The following is a 19,556-nucleotide window of genomic DNA, read 5'->3' on the forward strand; positions in this document are numbered from 1 at the left end:
GTACCAACCCTATTATACAAGACTCAAGCACTGACTGATTATCAATAACTGATGGAACAAAATAGACATTAACGTCCTATTCTGCTCCACAAAGTAAGATACATTTAAAGTGAAGTACAAATATGTCAAAACGCTCTCTCAGTTACACTGACTTGACATGGAATTCAGTCACTTTTTTTGGTTCACTCCTTCTCCATATAGTGCATTTTAAAACATTTGCTATGTAAGCAGTAGTAAATCTGTGAGCAATTTTGGACACAGCTATTGCCTATGATTGAGAAGACATGCAAATTATGGGTGTGTATGTTAGGTGTGTCATTTGTATTTTACATGTACAGAATGACACGTGGTAAAACTCTATGCAACATTTTTTTGTAACTCATTTCCGGTTCCTCTGCAAAGAGTGCATGTGATGTCAGAGTGTCAAAGACACCGGAGAGTGCATGTGAGCATGATATAGGCAGATAACTCCGTGAAAGGACAGATATGTAGTCTTAATCATCTGGCCCAGTTAGTTAAAAATTCTGTATTGTCTATGTGACAGCAAAAGTTAACTTGCAATCGTGTCTGCTGTTCATATTCATTGTAGAGTTTTTCTTTTGCTATTACAGAAGCTTCTTCATCAAATGTAGAGTTTGTTTCCGGATGTGCAATTTTTCCGCCTCAATCGCTCTCTCTAGAATGTCAAGCATCTCATTGGTGGTGTTGACCACCATTCCCAGTTACTATTTTGTCAATCTGTCCAAACAACTGAATGACCTGTTCAGGATTTTGTTCTTCATTATAGAACACATGGAATCTTCCACTGCAAGTTTTGATGAAACTTAGCTGTTTGGGTTGTCCCACACAAATGTGTAAATGTTTTTGTCCTCCAGATGATCTCCATGAGTGAACAGTGCCATGGTGTATATGGAGGATTCCTAACCAAAAATATTTTGAAAAAGTCTAACTGCTTCTGGAGCCGATAGTAAAATGCACTGCTTAATTCTCTTGCAGGGTACAGACTGGTTTAAAAGACCCCTGAAATCGTGTTCCGGAGGGTGGTCCCCCTCGGTTTAAATTGGAGTTCAGGGTGAGCGGTATTTCGGCTGCACATGCGCAGTAGGCCCGTGCGGTAATCAATAACTAATCCTTTTCTTCCATCAACTGTTGCATTATATGTTTCCAGGATGGTGAGATTAGATTAGATTCAACTTTACTGTCATTGTGTAGAGTACAAGTACAGAGCCAATTAAATTGAGTTAGAATCTAACCAGAAGTGCAAATAGCAATGTATATAAATAAATATATATATGTGTGTGTGTGTGTGTGTGTACATTATTGTACAGAGTGCAAGTAATGAGGTAGAGAAAACAGTGACCAGCTCAATGCAAATAACTGTAAATATAACATAAGGTGCAAATGAACAAGTATGACACAGAAAGTGCATTATACAGAGTGAGGTATATCAATAGTGTATTTTTCTGTATGGCCAGTGACCATAGCTGTGCAAGTGGCATTAGGAAGTAGAAATGTGCAAAGGAATGTATATCAGGAGGCATAATGTTGCCTGTTATACTTTTTCCTGCCCATTCCAGCCAAAAGACCACCATTCCCAGTGACCATTTTATCAAGCTGGTCGAGTCTAAATGATCTTTTCAGGATTTTGTTCTTTATTGCTGAACACATGGTAACATCCATTGCATGTTTTGATGAATCTGAGCAGTTTTGGGTTGTCCCGTACAAATGTGTGAATGTTTTTGCCCTCCAGTCGATCTCGAGTGAACAGTGTCATGATGTAATTGGAGGATTCCTCACCAAAAACTGTTTGGATTATTCTTACTGCTTCTGCCTCTTCATCTGTGAATCTGCCCAGCTGACTTAAATGCCTGATTACTTTGATGTTGTATGCATGGCAAGTTGTTGTCTCGTTTGCAAAGTTTTACTTGTGTAAATGCAACTTCTTATATTTAGACCTTGCATCTTACAATTACAACAAAAGGCTGGTGCCCCAGTACCTCACAAAACCAGTGGACAGCAGTCAAACATGGTGGCAACTCCTTTCCACACTTGTGGAGAACAGACAAGTTAGTTGGCCTCCCCATTTTCAGGACCTCCTGCACAGACTTCAGGACATTCACCTTCAAAGGCTCTTTGATCTGTGTGTTCCAGAAAAAGGACCTTCTCAGTGCTCCAGGAGTTCAGCAATCCACAGTACTTCATGTTCAACACTTGTTTGAACAGAAGCTAAGTTTTCCTTCCCACTGCAATGTGGCCCAGCACCCAGTGGAAGACGCTGCCACCATCGGACTCATCACTTCACCGGGCGGAGTGTTTAATCACTTTACCAAACATCTTGAGACATTAGCATTAAATAGTAAGAGGAAAGAGTCATCTGACATTCTTACACTCAGATTAAGTGACGTGACCAAAACTCGCAATATTAATTTGGTGCAATCTGTGAGAACCACTACAACAATGGTACCTGTGAGCCAATTATTACATCAGCTGGTGGCCAAATTTTTAATTTCTGGTGCCCCGTGAGGCCAAATTATTACACCATAATCCATCTTTGGACTCATAATCATACATTTCTTCCACTTCTATCCAGAATTCAAATCTGCAAATGGCCTCCAAATAGCAAAGGATGCCTATAATTTCAAAACATAAATCTCATTTATCAAACTATTGCTACACTAAACCTAAGATTACATAATACACTCTCTATGAATACTGCTTCCATTCAGTAGGTATTGTTAATTTCAAGTTCTCTTTTTACAAGATACAAAAGTAGAAGTTAAAACTCACTTTTGATGTGGAGCTCGTGAGAGTCTGGATCCCTCTTATGTGAAAAGTTTGGTTTTCCTTTTCTCTCTTTTAGGTTTCCCAGCCCTCATTTCAAACACGGAACAACCACACACTTGGCAAGCCTGTTTTCATCCATGTTATGATGCAGATTATAATCAAAATTCTTTTAGAAATATAGGAGTAAATTAAAACCAGAGAGTATGCTATAATTGCAGATCCAATGAATGGGGAAAATTTTGATTTCATAAACAAGGAAAAACAGTCTATCTCTCTATTTACTTGTTTCCTTCTCCAAACTTTAGGTTTTCTTCTTGTAATCTTATTTATTTGTTATTATGAGCATTCTCTCCATTCAGAAATATTCAAATATGCAATTATTTGTCAAATAATATTTTTTATATTTAGCTTATACAGTAAACCAAAACAAGTACATAAGATCACAAGGTATGTAGTGGTTAAAGGATCTCACTTTGTATACACACAAAACATCTCAAGAACAACTTATATAGAACACATAAATGAAAGCAATCCTTCATTTATAGGAGTTTGCAATTCAGAGACACATTTCTCAGTCATTTTACTTACAACCTTCATATACCCATACCTTCAAATGATTGAACTTTCAGATTTCCCATTCACCAGAATGTGCAGTGTAAATGTGCTTTGTTACTATTAATTAATAACTCTTTGTAAAGTAAATTTCAAAAATATCATCTATAAATCATGAGATTTTTCAGTACCCTCTTTCCCTAGCCACATGGTCAGTTTTCACGTAGGTCACAATAAGAATTTGCCTAATGCTTTAATCAAAGAACTGACCACTTGGATTAAGAATGGAAGGTCAATCTCAGCTTGGTATCTTGCCACCTGGTCATATTTCTCGTTTAACTTTTTTAATGCTTTTTCATAGGCTTCATCCTCAAGTTGAGCCCTCAGAGCTTCTATCTCCCTCCGTCTCTGCTCTGCTGTCTCCTGCAGGATACGTTGTTTCTCTTTCTCAATTGCTCTTTCTACCCTTTCAAGCATCTCACTGGTGTAGTGTTGCCCACCATTCCCAGTGACCATTTTATCAATCTGGTCGAACAACTGAATGACCTTTTCAGGATTTTGTTCTTTATTGTTGAACACGTGGTATCGTCCATTGCATGTTTTGATGAAACTGAGCAGATTTGGGTTGTCCCGCACAAATGTGTGAATGTTTTTGCCCTCCAGTCGATCTCCATGAGTGAAAAGTGCCATGGTGTACATGGAAGATTCCTCACCAAAAACAGCTTGAATGATTCTAACAGCTTCTGCCTCTTCATCTGTAAATCTGCCCAGCTGAATCACAACTAAGAAGACATGTGGACCAGGAGCAGAGAGAGGAATACAGCGTTTAATTCTGTTGATCACGTCATCTTTAGTTAGGCTGGTGTCAAACAGACCTGGAGAGTCAATGACGGACACTTTTCTGCCATTTATAATTGCATGAAATTTTTCACATTGTCCAGTCACAGAGGAGGAAGATATCTCTGATTTAAAAACCTTTTGTCCCAGGATTGTGTTGCCTGTTGCACTTTTTCCCACCCCTGTTTTTCCAACCAAAAGAATCCGGAGTGGATCGTCTGGATGATGCACTGAACATTAACATGAATGAGATAATTTTTTCAAACTCTTGGTAATATAATTACGTTTACAAACATCTACTTAAAAGAACAATGAAATATACCTATATTAAACCATTGTAACACTATTCATCCATCTTTGTGTTGTAGAATTTATATATAAAAAGATAATAAATAAATAACTTACCTATATCATCCAAATCCTGTTTTTGTTGCTTGAAGATCTAGAAATGAATTATATAATATTACAAATGTTATCACATTTGGACACTTATACTGTTAAAAAGATCATCAGCTTGTGACAAAATACACACTTAAGCATACCTGAATCCCTACTGCAATAGCAGTGACAATTATACAATGTATCAGTAGTTCTGAGGAGAAAAATGCAGCCCAAGTCTTTGAGGTCGTTGTTGATGGTCCAGGAGAAATGCCCCGCGCAGCTATAAAGAAAGTCATTTATCTTTTGATTAAACCACAGATGCAGTGAAGAGGAAACTGGAAATTATTGAGGAGACATACCACTGTGAAATCTCCTTTTATGAGGCAAAATTTTATCAAGCAAAGTTTTATCAAACAAAAACAAAACTTACAAATTTCCACTACCTCAGTAGAATCTACAGAAAAGTTATCACTTGAATATTTCAGTTCTTCTATTTAATAAATATTCCATATAGCCTTGGGCCCATGAACAAGGCCATTTCATTGACCATGAACATTGTATTACACCAACTCTGTTTGCAACTGGTACTGCTTCCAATCAAGCTTTATCTGTCAATAAACGATTGCTGTCTCTTTAAAATCACTCAAAAGACTGTAGTTTGTTTTTCATTAAATAGCTACTTTAATCAGATTTCTTCTTTTCAATGTAAATAGTTCATATAAACCATTCTCTCTAATGGATGCAAAAAAAAAAGTTACACCTCACCTCTATATGAAGAGCACATCATGCACGTCTAGCTGTAAACTGGGTTTCGTTTTTGTTTCCTATCAAAAGTTTCGTTTACTCCTTATAAAACTTGCTGATCTCGCTTTACCGGAAGGGTTGTCTGGTGTAGACTACCATCTACAGGAGACAAGACGCCACTGCATGATGATAATACAGTTGATTTATCAGTAAAGCAGTTGTTGCCTGATTAGGAATGTATTCAATCCTAGCTGACAGTTACAGTAATAAAGGTGTACTGAGTATTTTTCCTAACAAAATGTTTCACACAAATATAAATTAATATATATATACAGTGTTGGGGGTAACGCGAGTTGCGTAATCAGATTACTTTTTTCAAGTAACTAGTAAAGTAACGCATTACTTTTTAATTTAGAAGAGAATATCTGAGTTACTTTTTCAAATACGTTTTTTTCTAATTTATTGATTGACAGCTGTCCTGTCCCCATGTTGAGAGAAATCAGATGTTACTGTAGTTCTGAAATAAATATGAATATGCATTAATTCATCTCACTCACAAAAAAACATTCAGTATTCAGTATTCCTCAAAATGAATAAAAATAATGCAACTCAGAATATGATGCAAACCTGCAATAATTAAATGTTAAACAAACAAAAATGACAAAAGCACATAACAAAATTACAAAAACTTAAAACTAAAATTAAAATGAAAACTGAAAATATATAAATAAAGATATACACACACACACACACATTCGAAAAAGCAGGGAAAATTAATGATAAAACTAAAATAAATGATGATCAAAAATAAATAAGATAGGCATGGTAAAAGTTCCGAGTTTTATTGTTATTTTCATGTAATAAAAAGCAGAATTCGGTTAGTATTAATAAAAATAAAACACTTTTCGACACTTTTTTTCTGAACATTCTAGGTATTATTTAACTACTATCTTTCTACAATAAAGGGGAAAAACGTGTATGTTCAACTAAAATGACAGCAACGCCTAAAATGCTGTGAGTCTCCTACTACGCCATATTCTTCAATTTAAAGTACATCTGGAACGACGCTGGTTATTTGTATTTCGCATAAGAGCTTTTGTAGGTCAGTGAAAACTGGCACACGTACAGCCGTAGCGCTGTGTGTCGCTGCCGAGCTCGTCTTCGGCTTTATCTCGACTTAAAGGAGACGCAACAAAGAGCGACAGTAGTGGGCCTCGCTATCAGCGTGGCTCACTATAGCTTTAAGAACTTAAAATAGGGCCTGGGTCTTTAAAATGAATTTTGGAGTTATTATAGAGATGATAGACTAAGTTTTCTATTTGTACGACTTACATATCCGCACTAAATTTGCCAAAAGAAGTAAGAGCGTCCATTGAAATATGTTTGACAATCGGATCAGGGCCGTAAGCAACCCAACATTTTTCATATTTTATGCCTCCTGTTTATTTCAAGCTATGTTTCATTTCGTTGAGAATTCTTGAGGCGTCCTGAAGTAAGAGAAAACAACTTTAGCAGTGATGGAGCCGCAGCTCTCGAATAACAAAGAGGAGGTGGAGAATGAGACGGCCATGGAGAAATCCGCGGGGCAGAGTACCGCATCCACCCCGTGCAGGGCATCCAGAGGACGCGGGGACGGGTGCTTGAAGACCGAAGTGACTTGCCCACCCGAAACAAACGGAGCTGCGACGAGCGTGGCAGGTTCCGGGCGGGTTTTACGTGACAGGTCAACGAGAACGATTCCTGTGTGGAGGCAGAGCGATATCGGGGAGGACCGGGATGAAGCCACACGCGATGCTGCGGCGAATCGCCGGAGGAAAGCGAAATGCCCACGGCGCAGGAAGAGCGCAGCAGCCGCCGCAGGTTCATCGGATGCGGGCAAAGAGTGCGGCGGCGACTGCGACCTGCCGGATGAGTACGTGCAACTTTTGAGTCTGTAATATACATGACATGTTTTCGGGCACAATAACAAGGCCTCGCGTGTGCAGGTCCTAATAATAACGCATGGCATTTCTGTGCCACTTTCACACATTTAGGCGTAATGCCGACAGACTGCAGTGTTTACATTTGCATTAGTGAAAGTAGCTGTGTTTCTAAGCGAGTAGTTGGTGCAAAATAAATCACTCTATAATATAGTTGGGCAAAATACCCCCCTCCCCCCCAATCTTTGACACTGGAATCTGAAAGATGAGACATAATAAATAAACCAGCCTGTTTCTCCGTCTTATGACAGGTTTGAAGAAAACAAGGATGCGCTGGTTAATCGAGGTACTTTAAATGACATTTATTTTGTTCATGAGCATCTAAAAGAAGGCTGTGTATGGTCAGCCGTTTTATTAATATTCTTGTTATTTTTGTCATTTAAAAAACTGAATATTCCAAAAAAGTGACTGTACTATTAGATACTAGTACGTGTTCTGGTTACATTTGAATGGTAAATAATAAATCAATTGAATTGTTAGTTAACAAATAGGCCTAACGTTTTTTTTTTTTGCCATTCAATTCTTTGAAGCTCTGTGACTCAGGTATCAAGTATTCAGTTTAGACTAGTTTTTGTTACAGTTTTGCTATTTCTTTGTAACTAGTGATTTTCCCCCAATAGATACCATCTATTTTAGTTTTAAAAGTAGTCATTTATTCGATATACTAGTACCTGTATTATGACACTAGTGTGTATCCTAGTTGTTACTGATAACATTTTCTATCTCACTGGTTACAATAACTTTATTTGTCATAAACAATGACTAGTCAGAATAGCTGCTATATAGTTCAAATTAAACATGTTACTACTAGTTATAATTGGGACAATTAGTGCAGTACTAGTGTCTAATAAAAAGAAATAGTGAGTAGGTACTAGTGTCTATGCAGTTAGTTAGTACTTGAAAAACTGGAATCAATACCAGCAACCATTGGAATACAAACTAGTAGATAGTGAATAGTTATCTGAATATCTGGTAACTACAATAAGGTTCCATTAGTTAACATGAACTAACAATGGAAAATACTTCTAAAGCATTTATCAATCTCAGTTAATATAAATTGCAGCATTTACTAATACTGTACATTGTTATAATCAAAAATTGTATTTGTAAATGTAACCTGAGCTAATATGAATTAACAATGAACAGTTGTATTTTTATTAAATAATGTTAACAAAGATTAATACATACTGTAATAAATGTATTGCTCATTTCATGTGTTGTGTGGGACCTTATTGTAAAATATTGAATATTTAAGTCACATATTTTCATAGAATTCATTGGCAAAAATTGCAATATGTAACTAGTAAGAGCTAGTTATTTTTGAGATATTGACTATTAGCAAAGAAATACATACTAGTAAAGTCACAAATTTAATAGATTTACTCACTATTGGAATAAGTACTAGTATCTAACATACTAGTAATTAAAATACAAAAACTTAAAAATAGATCATAGTGAGTTGTAAGGAATAAATGTTAAAACAGTTTGCCTTAGGATGTGATCTGATTCTGCTTCATGTGACTGTGTTCTCTTCCAGCGGCCCGCGGCAGACGGGTGCAGGTGCGCTCAGGGGCCCGCACCTGCCGGGGCTCGCCTAGGACTGTGTTTAAAATTGAGCCAGAAATGGACATTGACTATGGTATGCTGCTGAGCTTTTAAATGTAGTAGACTGAACAGGTCCACTACAAAAGCTTGATCAAATACACGCTACAAAACGTACATATAAATAAGTATAATGGTTGCACATTTTGCTTGCAGTGGAGGCCAATAAAGCGGTCGAAAAGACAGGAACAAGGTGATTGCACATGTACCATGAGAACACATGGACACTTTCTCATGAAAGACCCCATGAAATCAAAGCTGGATTTTTGTGGCTTTGTATGCATTTAAAATGCATGGCGTTTCTATACCATGAAAAAAATGGACCAAAACTATCTTGCATTACCAAATGTATTTAAATTTCTGTCCTCCATCTAGCAAAAGCCAGTAGTGCATCATCATTTACGCTGTGACGTAAACTTAAGGCTATTGGCTGTTTGTTAAAAAAAGAAATAAGAACAGTTTCAACACCGGAAAGAAAACAGTGTTCGTCAAGCCATTTCGTGGGGTCTTCGAAGACACTGATGGCAGCTAGTGTTTTGGAGTTGGTCTAACAAGCCCTATGTTTGTTACTGCCATATTTTAGTGTGGAGAAAAAGGAAGAGGAGAGCATGGATGATGAGGTCGTTGTAGAAGAGGAAGAGGGTCAATTTCTGGATGATCCAAAAGATGAAAACTACCTGCCCCATTCACATAGGTAATGTTGTATCTTGTGTATATATACTGATTGTAGTCATTTGGAATTTACACTAATATGGCTTTAAAGGCTCTTGAACATGGTTATAACCTCCTGGAAACAGTTATCGTTTTATTTTATAAATGGCAGACATCTGATGTTGTGTTATAAGATGATTACAGTAATCAGTCAATGATAAAATGAAAGTTAGGAATTATTCTAACTTGTCAGGATTTCCAGTGTCACGGAAAACCTGTAAATATCAGGGAGTTCTGAAACTCTGATTTCCAGGCCAAGAAAAGTAATTGAAATATCAAAAAAAGGTCACAATTTAGACAATTTCTATCGAAATATAGTTTTCAGTTTTTAGTCATCGAAAACACATTTACGTTTGTGAGAAAATTGTCAGTTGCTCATGTATGCTTTTTGTTAAGCTTTGAAGAAAACTTCTGTAATTATTGAATGAAACTTCTGAAATATACAGTATATGCTGTAAGTGTCAAGCTTGTACATGTAGCATGTACAATGATACTGTGTGTCTTGATGATTAATCGAACCCTGCACAATTATTGCGTTGGTGGTGTTCTACATGTATATTTTCTTTAGAAAAAAATTAAATAAAGGGATTTGAAAAAGGTGTGGAAAGATTGAGAAACACTGTTTTACAGGGTGTGCCAGATATGATTTCACTCATCCATTAGATTATGCAGTGTGCTGATTATGGCTTGTTGTTAATGTTTCTTTTGTTCAACAGTGAGGAAGAGGACATCATCAGCAGTGATGAAGATGTCCCTTTTAGAGATGACCTGAATGACCAGAGCTATGATCCTAAGTATGAGAAGTGTGTTTTTGTGTGTTCTGAAGTTCTCGACTCCTACACCATCTACATTTCGGTTGTATTTCTGTGCAGGGATTTTCCGAAGTCGAGGCGCAGACCCCCAACCAGACTGAAGGAGAAGAAAGACAAGGCTGCAGTGCCAGAGACTGCAACAGAGCAAGAGACAGAGATCAAAACTGAGGGAGGGGAGAGCACAGATGTGCAGACTGCTGCTGAAGTTGAGGAAGGTGCCGAGCCACCCAGGAAGTGAGTCCGTGATGTTGTTTTATATGTTTGTGATGGAAACACAACAAAATGTTACTCATTAGGTTTACAGTCTCACTCACATGTTCTCACTTAAACACTCACTTAGTGACTGATAAACAAATATTAACCACCAGACTTTCTTGTTTTTTTTTACTTAGAAGAGGGCGAAGAAAGAAAGATGATAAAAGTCCTCGTCTTCCTAAGAGAAGGTAACAAAGCATCTCACGCTGAAAATAGTCCTAAAATATGAGTTGAGCTTTGTCAATTTCTGTAATAATTGAAAGCATGCCACAATTTCCTTTGCAACTTGAAGATTCCTTTAAAAATGCAAAAATACGAACTAATTCCCTACATTAACTGGAGATCATTTGATTTTGTACTCAGGAAAAAGCCGCCTGTGCAGTATGTGCGTTGTGAAATGGAAGGATGTGGTACAGTGCTGGCCCATCCGCGCTACTTACAGGTACAAACGCAAACTAGTGTTTCCATCACTAACTGACACTTGACACCAAAATTAGACTTGAAACCTTTCTGTTGTGTTTTTCTCCTGCAGCATCACATCAAATACCAACACCTGATGAAGAAGAAGTACGTCTGCCCTCATCCCTCATGCGGACGACTCTTCCGGCTGCAGAAACAACTACTGCGGCATGCCAAGCACCACACCGGTAAGATAAACAGATCCAGTTTAAAGATTGAAATAGTTATCATGACGTGTCGTTGGTTGGGTGGCTTTTTTAAAGTACAGTGTGCGTTGCAGATCAGAGAGACTATATCTGTGAGTTCTGTGCTCGTGCCTTCAAGAGCTCTCACAACCTGGCTGTGCATCGAATGATACACACCGGAGAGAAACCACTGCAGTAAGTCGAATCTATGCTGCTTACAAACTACTGCACTCTATTACTTTTCCAATTGAGAGGACGAAGTACAGCCACATGATCATTTTCGTTAAAAACAAAAACAAAAAACAGACAGAAAATCTGATTTTGTATCTCCTGAAGGGTTTAATTTTGTAATAATAACCAGCTGACTGTTCATTATTCTGCTTATTACATGATTTCTTTAAATAAAAAGGATGTTAAACATTGATTTGGGTTAAGATGTACAATTTAATAGCTTGATGGTTTATCTTTTAAAAATAAGTTAAAAAATACATAAATTATAGTGTTGTCATTTTAAAATATAAATTCTTTATTTTTCCTAAATATTATAATTCTAAATGTATCGATCTTAATAATTACTATTGATTTTGTACATAAACATTTATAAATTATATATAATTGTTAACAAGGACTCAAGTGAAAACTGCCTTATATTCAGATGGGCATAATTATTAAGCAGGTTTTCTTTTACAGGTAAAATAGATTTAACATACTGAAAAGTAAAAAGTTATTAAATGCACATAATAAGGATGCAGTACTATAGAAATTGTTAAATTAGGGTGTGACCATTGGACAAGAAATAAAAATAGAGTTTTTCCTATCCGATCTTTTTTTTCTCCTCGTCTCAAGAAATATCTGCGTCCACAACGAAACCGACACAAAACGATGTAGTATACATGCCATACCAGTATGTGGCGCTGTAATTCTGCCACAGAGATACACTAAAACGTTGAAGACTTGGACTATGCGCATAAACCTTGCGCGCGGTATACAAACGAACATGGAACAATACATTTATCGCCTATACGATACAAAATTTTGCGTATACAGCTAAACGCGTCTCCGTGTGGACGGGGCCTTATTAGTCTCCAGAGCCACCATTTTCCAGAACTGCAAACTACCTTGAGTCTCCAGAAGTACAAGGTGTCAGGATATCAGCGACTTTAAGGCAAGGAGTCCTAAAACATGACCCCCCCCACTTAATATGAAGTATTACAAGCTGAAGTGTCATGAAATAGATGAAGACTGATTTTTAATCAGATTTTTTTAAGTTTTATGCACACCTGATTATACCGTTTTCACTTCCAGCCCTCATTAACAATTATATATCACTTATAAATGATTACATACAAAATTCATAGTAGTTATTATGATTGATGTGGTTTGGAATTGGTCAAATGTGGAGCAAACATGGAGGAGCAAAACATGACGGACATTTCAGACGGCCAAATACAGCGTGTTCTAATGTAGTGAAGGAAGGATGTTGAAGGTGTAACATGGAAGATAGTGAGATGACTGTTATTTGTCGCGCTCCTACAATGCCCTGAAGTTAAATATATAGAGTCATAAATATATTGTATGTAATCGCATTAACTTTTGGTAGCTTTGTAGAAATGTCTGTACCAGGGAGAGTGTGTTTGAGTTATTGTCATTGTTCATTTTGTATATAAACAGTTATAGTCCTCTCCGACAACCACATCTGTTTTGTGTGTGTGTGAGTGTGTTGTTTTGTGGCTGTAGAGGCTTCCACAGAACTTAATTCACTTTAGTCTATGTGAGTAAAGCCATTGTGTGTAAGCAAACTTGTGCCATCATATGGCTTGAATTGGTACTGTAGAAATTAGGGATGCACCCATATTACAGATAAGCCGATAATTATTTTCATGTTATGGCCAATATTAAAATTCCATCCTATTTTGTCTAAATAAGTTTAAAATAAAACACTAAAATCAAATAAATAGTTTTAAATGATATAAGTGAATTTAGGCATCCTACGAAAAAAATATAAATTTTGAAATTTGTTAAATAATAGTTGTTATTAATTATTGTTATTAAATTATTAGTGTTTTTAAAAATGAACTTTAACTGAGCATTTAATGATGGCAAAGATAATATAAATGCAAAAAAAGCAGAAACTTAAATATATAATAATTGCAGAGATGTACTACTGTTCAAACGTTTGGTGTACTATTGGTTTTGATAGTTTTTTTTTGTCTAAATTGCAGTAAACACTAATATTGTGAAATATTGGTACAATTACAAATAATTACTTTCTATTTTAATGCATTTTAAAATTTTCAGCAGCCATTACTCTTCTGTGTAAAATAATCCTCTAGAAATAATTCTAATATGGTGATTTGTTTCTCACGAAACATTTATTATTATTTAATTTTGAAAACACATGTGCTGTGTAAACCATGATACATTTTTTTCACGATTCTTTGATGAATATAAAGTTTAAAATAACAGCCTTAACTTGAAATAAAAAAAAATGTTACATTATTTATAAATGTCTTTTCTGTCACTGTTTGCTGAATAAATGTACCAATTTCTTTCAAACAAATCTGCCTCCGAACTTTTGAACATTAGTGTATATCCCATTTAAACTTATAGGCTAACAATTTTATGAAAAAGAAAAACTATAATATCACCAGTAACAGATACAACACCAATATATTGTGCATCCTTAGGTGAAATGAACCCTACTAGTGAAAAGGGGACACTAAAGATTGAAAATATATTGACCATATACATTTTTAGAGTCATCAAGTACACCATTTTTTTATACATACATTTATTATTTCAAAACCTTAGACTAATGTAAGATTAAAAAAGGGTGGGTTTAGGAAGCCAGATAAAACCCAAATAAAATAAATAATGACATCTTTTCCTTACATTTGTTTGAAGAATTTTCACAAGTCTCTTTCTGCTAGTATTGACCACATCGCCTTTGTCTATAAAATATTTACCTCTGGAGAAAGTCTGAAACACATTTTACAGACCGATTATCATAATCTCATCAGTAGCGTATTAATTCAATAAATGTAACACATAGCATCCTGGGTGTTTTGCCCAAATTATGTCATAAAGACACTTAAGTTTTGAATTTCTGAATGTTATAACGTCTTAGGGGTGTGAGAGTCTGGCATACTGCTTGAGTGCACGTTTTGGTGGAATGAGAGAATCATTCACGCCTACTCTTCTCTTCTTTTGCTGTTCATTGTCATCTCCGTCTGTCTCTGTGTCTTCCTCACAAGAAGCCAGTGGAACATGATTGTGTGAAACTGCAACATTGTCTTTTGGTCCACTGTCAGAGGTGACCACACGGTTACTCTGCAGATCGCTGTCATGTGCGAACTTGCAGCAGCTTCCAAAGCGGCAGCGGCAGCGGCCATCCTTCCTGTAGGCCACACAAATGCGCTTACCGTCGATCTGGGTGGGGCGAGCTTGTAAAGTAAGAGGTACATGTTTCTGTAGGACATTCAGTCTCTCCTTGGCCAGTTCTTTGAAGGGGTTAGCAAACACACTGCTGCCTGCAAGCGCTCCACCCGAGCTGGATCCTCCCAGAGGTGGAGGTGGGAGCTTATGAGTGTGAGGACGGACAGACGGGGTTGGCAAGGGCACAGAAAAGGAGCGATCAGCAGTGGGCGGCTCCTCTTGATCCTCATTCTCTGGACCAGATTCAGACTCGCTGGAAAGCAATTCCGACTCCAACAGGAAATGACGGCTTTTCGTCTTCTCTACACTACATTCTGTCTTTTTGAAGGACCTAAGCAGAATAATTAAAGATGTTTATCTATAAAGTGATACATGATGCTTCTCAGCTCATTAAAGGAATAACTGACCTTTTTTATTATGTTGTCATTTATTAATGAAAATATAAATGGTGACCACTGCTGTCAAAGTTCTCAGTTTATTCTTACATAGTACAAAAAAACCCCCACTCTCATTACACTTTATCATACTTTTAAAATGAGTGCTTTTTGTTGAAAAAATACTTTAAATATATACTTAAGTGTGAACTGAATGTAATGCTTTCAGGTGCTTAATTCCATGTTAACTGCATTGAAATGAAAATGTATTATAGTTTACATTTATATTAAATGCAATTAGTTGAACTTGAGGGTGCTTTTCAACCAACTTTAGTAGGACTTAAGTACATCTTTATATGTAATTTCATACTTATTGTCTTGGAAATGTGGTTAAAGTGTACTGACAAATGTACTGGAAAGCATTTATGGTAAGCTAAAATACACTTTAATGTTATTTCCATTGAAATTTGTATGTTAGGTATTTTTAAATATATTTGTATTTACACATTTGTAATTATTTAGTTAATTTAAAATGTATTCACTTTAAATTTCATATCAAATACACACTATAGTTAAAAATAGGGATCAAGCATTTACATTTGCTTTAGTATGTTAGTCAACACATCAAAATAAAAATCTTTAAAAAGAATCTTTAAAGCACAACAAAAGACCATTTAAATATAATGATTTAAAATTAGGGATGTTGCACCCCGAGCCGGTTGAAAATTGATAAAAATGTGTGACGATTCAAGTCAGTTGAGATGTTATACGAATCGTGATAAAGTTTGAGGTGGGGGTTTATATGAATGTATCTCTGAGGGGAGATGACTGTCTTCAGAAAAGTTTAGTTGATATTTTCTCTTCATCTTGTCTCTGTATATAGAATATTAAAGCAGTGTTCATAAGCGCTGCGCTGCTTTGTTTACAGCAAGGAAACGCTGTATCGCTGCTGTTCCATAAGCGCCACCTGCTGTCAGAGAGTGAATTTGCGCTCTCCTTCAGCTCGTCTGCCTTTTTTTTTCAAATTATGTTTTATGCAGTACATTTTCACAAAGCTGAAGTCAGACCATTCTGGTTTTGCTTTAGGTTTCAAAATTATACAATATAATTTGTATAAATTATTTGACCTTTATTGGACCCTCTAACTCTAACACTTTCTATTCTATTATAATTATACTTTATCTATATTTATCTTTTAAATTTTTTTGTTCTTTATTTAAAAAAAAAACCCACTAGCTTTCTATTTTTTCTATTCTATCTACTTGTTTTTCTTTGTTTGTGTGTGTGTGTATATGTGTGTGTGCGCATAATATATATGTATATATATATACACCTTGCTACGTGTACTGCGTTAGGCTAACCGAGACTTGTCATTTGCACTTATATATTGTTGCTCTTTTGTTAGTTTTGACTGCTTTTATTGTCCTCATTTGTAAGTCGCTTTGGATAAAAGCATCTGCTAAATGCTGCATGTAATATGCAGAATCATTGTTTGGACTGTGATTAAAATGCAGTTGTTGCCTCTAATCTTAATAATAATTTAATTTTAGTTTGTTTATATGAAGAGATTTCTTTTATTTGTATCATTTATTTATTTGGGATTTGTTTTAAATTTTAAATTACACAAAGAACATTTAGCATTTTGGCTGAGAAATAATAAAAGGGCACCTTTTCATCATGAAATCAGTATCGTGAATTGCATTGTGAGTTGAGTGGATCGTTACATCTCTATTTAAAATGTATGTTAAAGTAAAACTTTCAACTTTTTTGACATTGTTACAATTACACTAACGTTATATGACTTCGATTTCAGTCTTTTCCTCACAAAAAGCTACCATTTGGCTTCAGAAGACTTGGAATACAGTCCACAAGTCGTATGGACTACTTTTACGGTGCTTTTTGTCCTTTTTTGGAGCTTGACAGCCCCAGTCCCCATTCACTCTTATTCAAATATCAAGATAAATACCTCAGTTCCACTGAATTAATGTTGGTTTGTGATTACATGATAGTGAGTAAATGATTGCAGAATTTTTATTTTTGAATGAGCTATCACTTTAAGATTCAAGATTACGACTACTCTTCACACTTGGCTTTCTCAAATTAAAAACTCCTATACTGATTGAAAACGGATATTATAAATAATTTATTTGTTTATTTAATTATGAATTACTTACTCCTTCGGATTGTCTTCTACTTTCTCTTCATCCTCTGACTCGGATGAAACCCCGTATCCCACAAGCAAATTCATATCGACTTTAATACAAGTTAATGAGAACTGTGACCCAAATCGTGTATGATTAAACTGATAAACTGTACGACTGGATATCGAAGGTCCATTGTCATTGAATCGTTTGTTTATCCGGAAGTCAGTTTTTCTTCTTGGTCCCCAAACAGATCGTCGTGGAAATAAAAAGCAAATTAATGTGCCACCGCGAGGCGATTGTGACAATGTTATCAATGAGTATTAAATATCGTTTTTGTTCATTAAAATAAAGCAATAATAAAAATACAATTTAAATATTAAATCAAATACTTAATCATAAAATACAAAAATAATAGTGAAAATTAGGAATGTTACTTTGGCAGCTAACTGAAATAAAATCATTTTTAAATATATATATATATATATTTTTTTTTTTTTTACCACATTTTAAGTTGAAGTTCTAAAATTACTAAAACTAAATCTGAAATTAAAAACCAAAAATAAAAAAAAGATCAAATTGACAAATGTGCACAACAAAATTACTAAATTTAATATAAAATAAATTGTAATTAAATTTGAATTATAATTAATATAAAAATAAAATCTAATTCAAAATATTACAATACATAATATATAAATAATACAAAACAACACTGAAGTATAAGTCTTTTAAAACAAGCCTAACACACCGAGAGACATATGCATCATTTACAGTGGGCACTGGTGGGATATGTCCCCACCACTATTTTGTCCCCACCTCTTTATGGAATAGCTTTGTTAACAATAAGTGTTTCAATGAATGGCGATCCAGCACTGGAATTTATTTTTAATGTTTAAGATGAGTGTTCGTTGCATTCGTTATCAGTGACAGAAGGAATAGTGTATATCTTCTCTCATGCAAGATCTGCAAACAGAGTCACGTTCTGATCTATCACTTTTCCACATGCAGCTGCGACAACTCTCTATCCTTTCTAGTGAAACCACAAAATGCAAAGAAATGTTTCACATGATTTGACATACATCCACTCACACCTGAAATTTTGGTGATGTATATAAATATTAAAATAAAAAGAGACATTTAAATTAAATATGTCACATATTTGATCATTTGCTTTAAGATCATGGTAGGGCAGTACAGAATGTCCATCAACAATTGTTTTATGCTATAGTGTGCCATATGGCCTATTCAAGAGACAATAGAAAATAGGCCCACAGATTATGAATAGAGCAAATAGACTATTACTGATTTCTAGACCAATACATATGCATCAAGATAATATGACATCATTATTTGTACATAACCTAATTACAGGAATAATAATGTGAGCCTTACAATTTGTATAAAAGGAGGATTATAGCACTATAGTACTTTAAAAGTAAATTGATTTCCACAATAAAATTCATTAGTGTTACACTCTGATAGTGAAATACGTTTTAACAGCCTTTTAGACACTTCACGCAATTTAGGGAAAGGCAGTGTATAAGCATTGCCACTTCTGACAAATATGGGCCTATTATATCACAGTTAGACACATAGCTCCAATAAATGTCTGAGTAACAGGTTACAACACTCTCCGGTCTCCCCTATTGTAAAAAGGGGAGGTGTAGGCACTGATAAGCTTAGAAAAATAGAAAAGCGGAATACCACCCTGTTATACCACCCTTCCTTGTTATTTCACGTAGACATCAATTCCTTATGTGATTAGGTGGGTACTAATAAATGGACTGCCCGACCACAGAATTTGGCAGAAAGCACAGCAGATTTCTGCAAATGGCCATTCACAAACTGAACTCACAAATTTTGGCTAATTTAAAAATGTTTTCTGTTACCAATTAGTGTAGCATTTCTGTATTCAAATCTAAAGTCATTATAAGGAATATCTTGACATGCTTTAAATAATTTAAACAACTTACAACAACATAAAGTTTTTTTTAAATGTTATACGTTCTTATGGTAATAGTTGATCATTTTTTATGGCATTATATGTAGCAACCATAGGCTACATGTCAACAGTATATACAGGTGCATCTCAATAAATTAGAATGTCGTGGAAAAGTTCATTTATTTCAGTAATTCAACTCAAATCGTGAACCTCGTGTATTAAATAAATTCAGTGCACACAGACTGAAGTAGTTTAAGTCTTTGGTTCTTTTAATTGTGATGATTTTGGCTCACATTTAACAAAAACCCACCAATTCACTATCTCAACAAATTAGAATACTTCATAAGACCAATAAAAAAA

At 35.3% G+C, this 19,556-nt stretch overlaps 3 protein-coding genes across 5 annotated transcripts; 1 reads left to right on the plus strand and 2 right to left on the minus strand.

Annotated features, from left to right (window-relative positions):
* Window positions 1-3,191: 3,191 nt before the first annotated feature.
* On the minus strand, window positions 3,192-5,422 carry LOC107559639 (GTPase IMAP family member 4-like). Of its 2 annotated transcripts, none has more exons than XM_016243535.1 (4): window positions 5,320-5,422; window positions 4,716-4,834; window positions 4,579-4,615; window positions 3,192-4,391 (listed from the first exon to the last, which is right to left on the minus strand). In XM_016243535.1, the coding sequence occupies exons 1-4, from the start codon at window positions 5,339-5,341 to the stop codon at window positions 3,565-3,567; spliced, it is 1,005 nt and encodes a 334-aa protein (XP_016099021.1). In that variant the 5' UTR covers window positions 5,342-5,422; the 3' UTR covers window positions 3,192-3,564. The 2 variants fall into 2 exon arrangements, with proteins under 2 accessions (XP_016099021.1, XP_016099020.1); XM_016243534.1 differs by having other exon boundaries at window positions 3,192-4,403.
* Window positions 5,423-6,481: 1,059 nt separating this feature from the next.
* On the plus strand, window positions 6,482-11,503 carry LOC107559640 (E3 ubiquitin-protein ligase ZFP91-like). 2 transcript variants are annotated; one of them, XM_016243537.1, is made up of 11 exons: window positions 6,482-7,210; window positions 7,529-7,563; window positions 8,815-8,916; window positions 9,036-9,072; window positions 9,463-9,573; window positions 10,307-10,384; window positions 10,463-10,636; window positions 10,795-10,845; window positions 11,021-11,099; window positions 11,190-11,304; window positions 11,397-11,503. In XM_016243537.1, exons 1-11 carry the CDS (start codon window positions 6,816-6,818, stop codon window positions 11,498-11,500), a joined length of 1,281 nt encoding a protein of 426 aa, XP_016099023.1. In that variant the 5' UTR covers window positions 6,482-6,815; the 3' UTR covers window positions 11,501-11,503. The 2 variants fall into 2 exon arrangements, with proteins under 2 accessions (XP_016099023.1, XP_016099024.1); XM_016243538.1 differs by lacking the exons at window positions 7,529-7,563; window positions 8,815-8,916; window positions 9,036-9,072.
* A 2,390-nt stretch (window positions 11,504-13,893) lies between these two features.
* Window positions 13,894-17,456, minus strand: LOC107559641 (uncharacterized). The gene is made up of 2 exons (XM_016243539.1): window positions 17,285-17,456; window positions 13,894-15,067 (listed from the first exon to the last, which is right to left on the minus strand). Exons 1-2 carry the CDS (start codon window positions 17,356-17,358, stop codon window positions 14,425-14,427), a joined length of 717 nt encoding a protein of 238 aa, XP_016099025.1. The 5' UTR covers window positions 17,359-17,456; the 3' UTR covers window positions 13,894-14,424.
* Between the last annotated feature and the right edge of the window lie 2,100 nt (window positions 17,457-19,556).

Source organism: Sinocyclocheilus grahami, unplaced genomic scaffold, assembly GCF_001515645.1.
Source record: "Sinocyclocheilus grahami isolate Dianchi unplaced genomic scaffold, SAMN03320097.WGS_v1.1 scaffold693.1, whole genome shotgun sequence".
Lineage (NCBI taxonomy): Eukaryota > Metazoa > Chordata > Actinopteri > Cypriniformes > Cyprinidae > Sinocyclocheilus > Sinocyclocheilus grahami.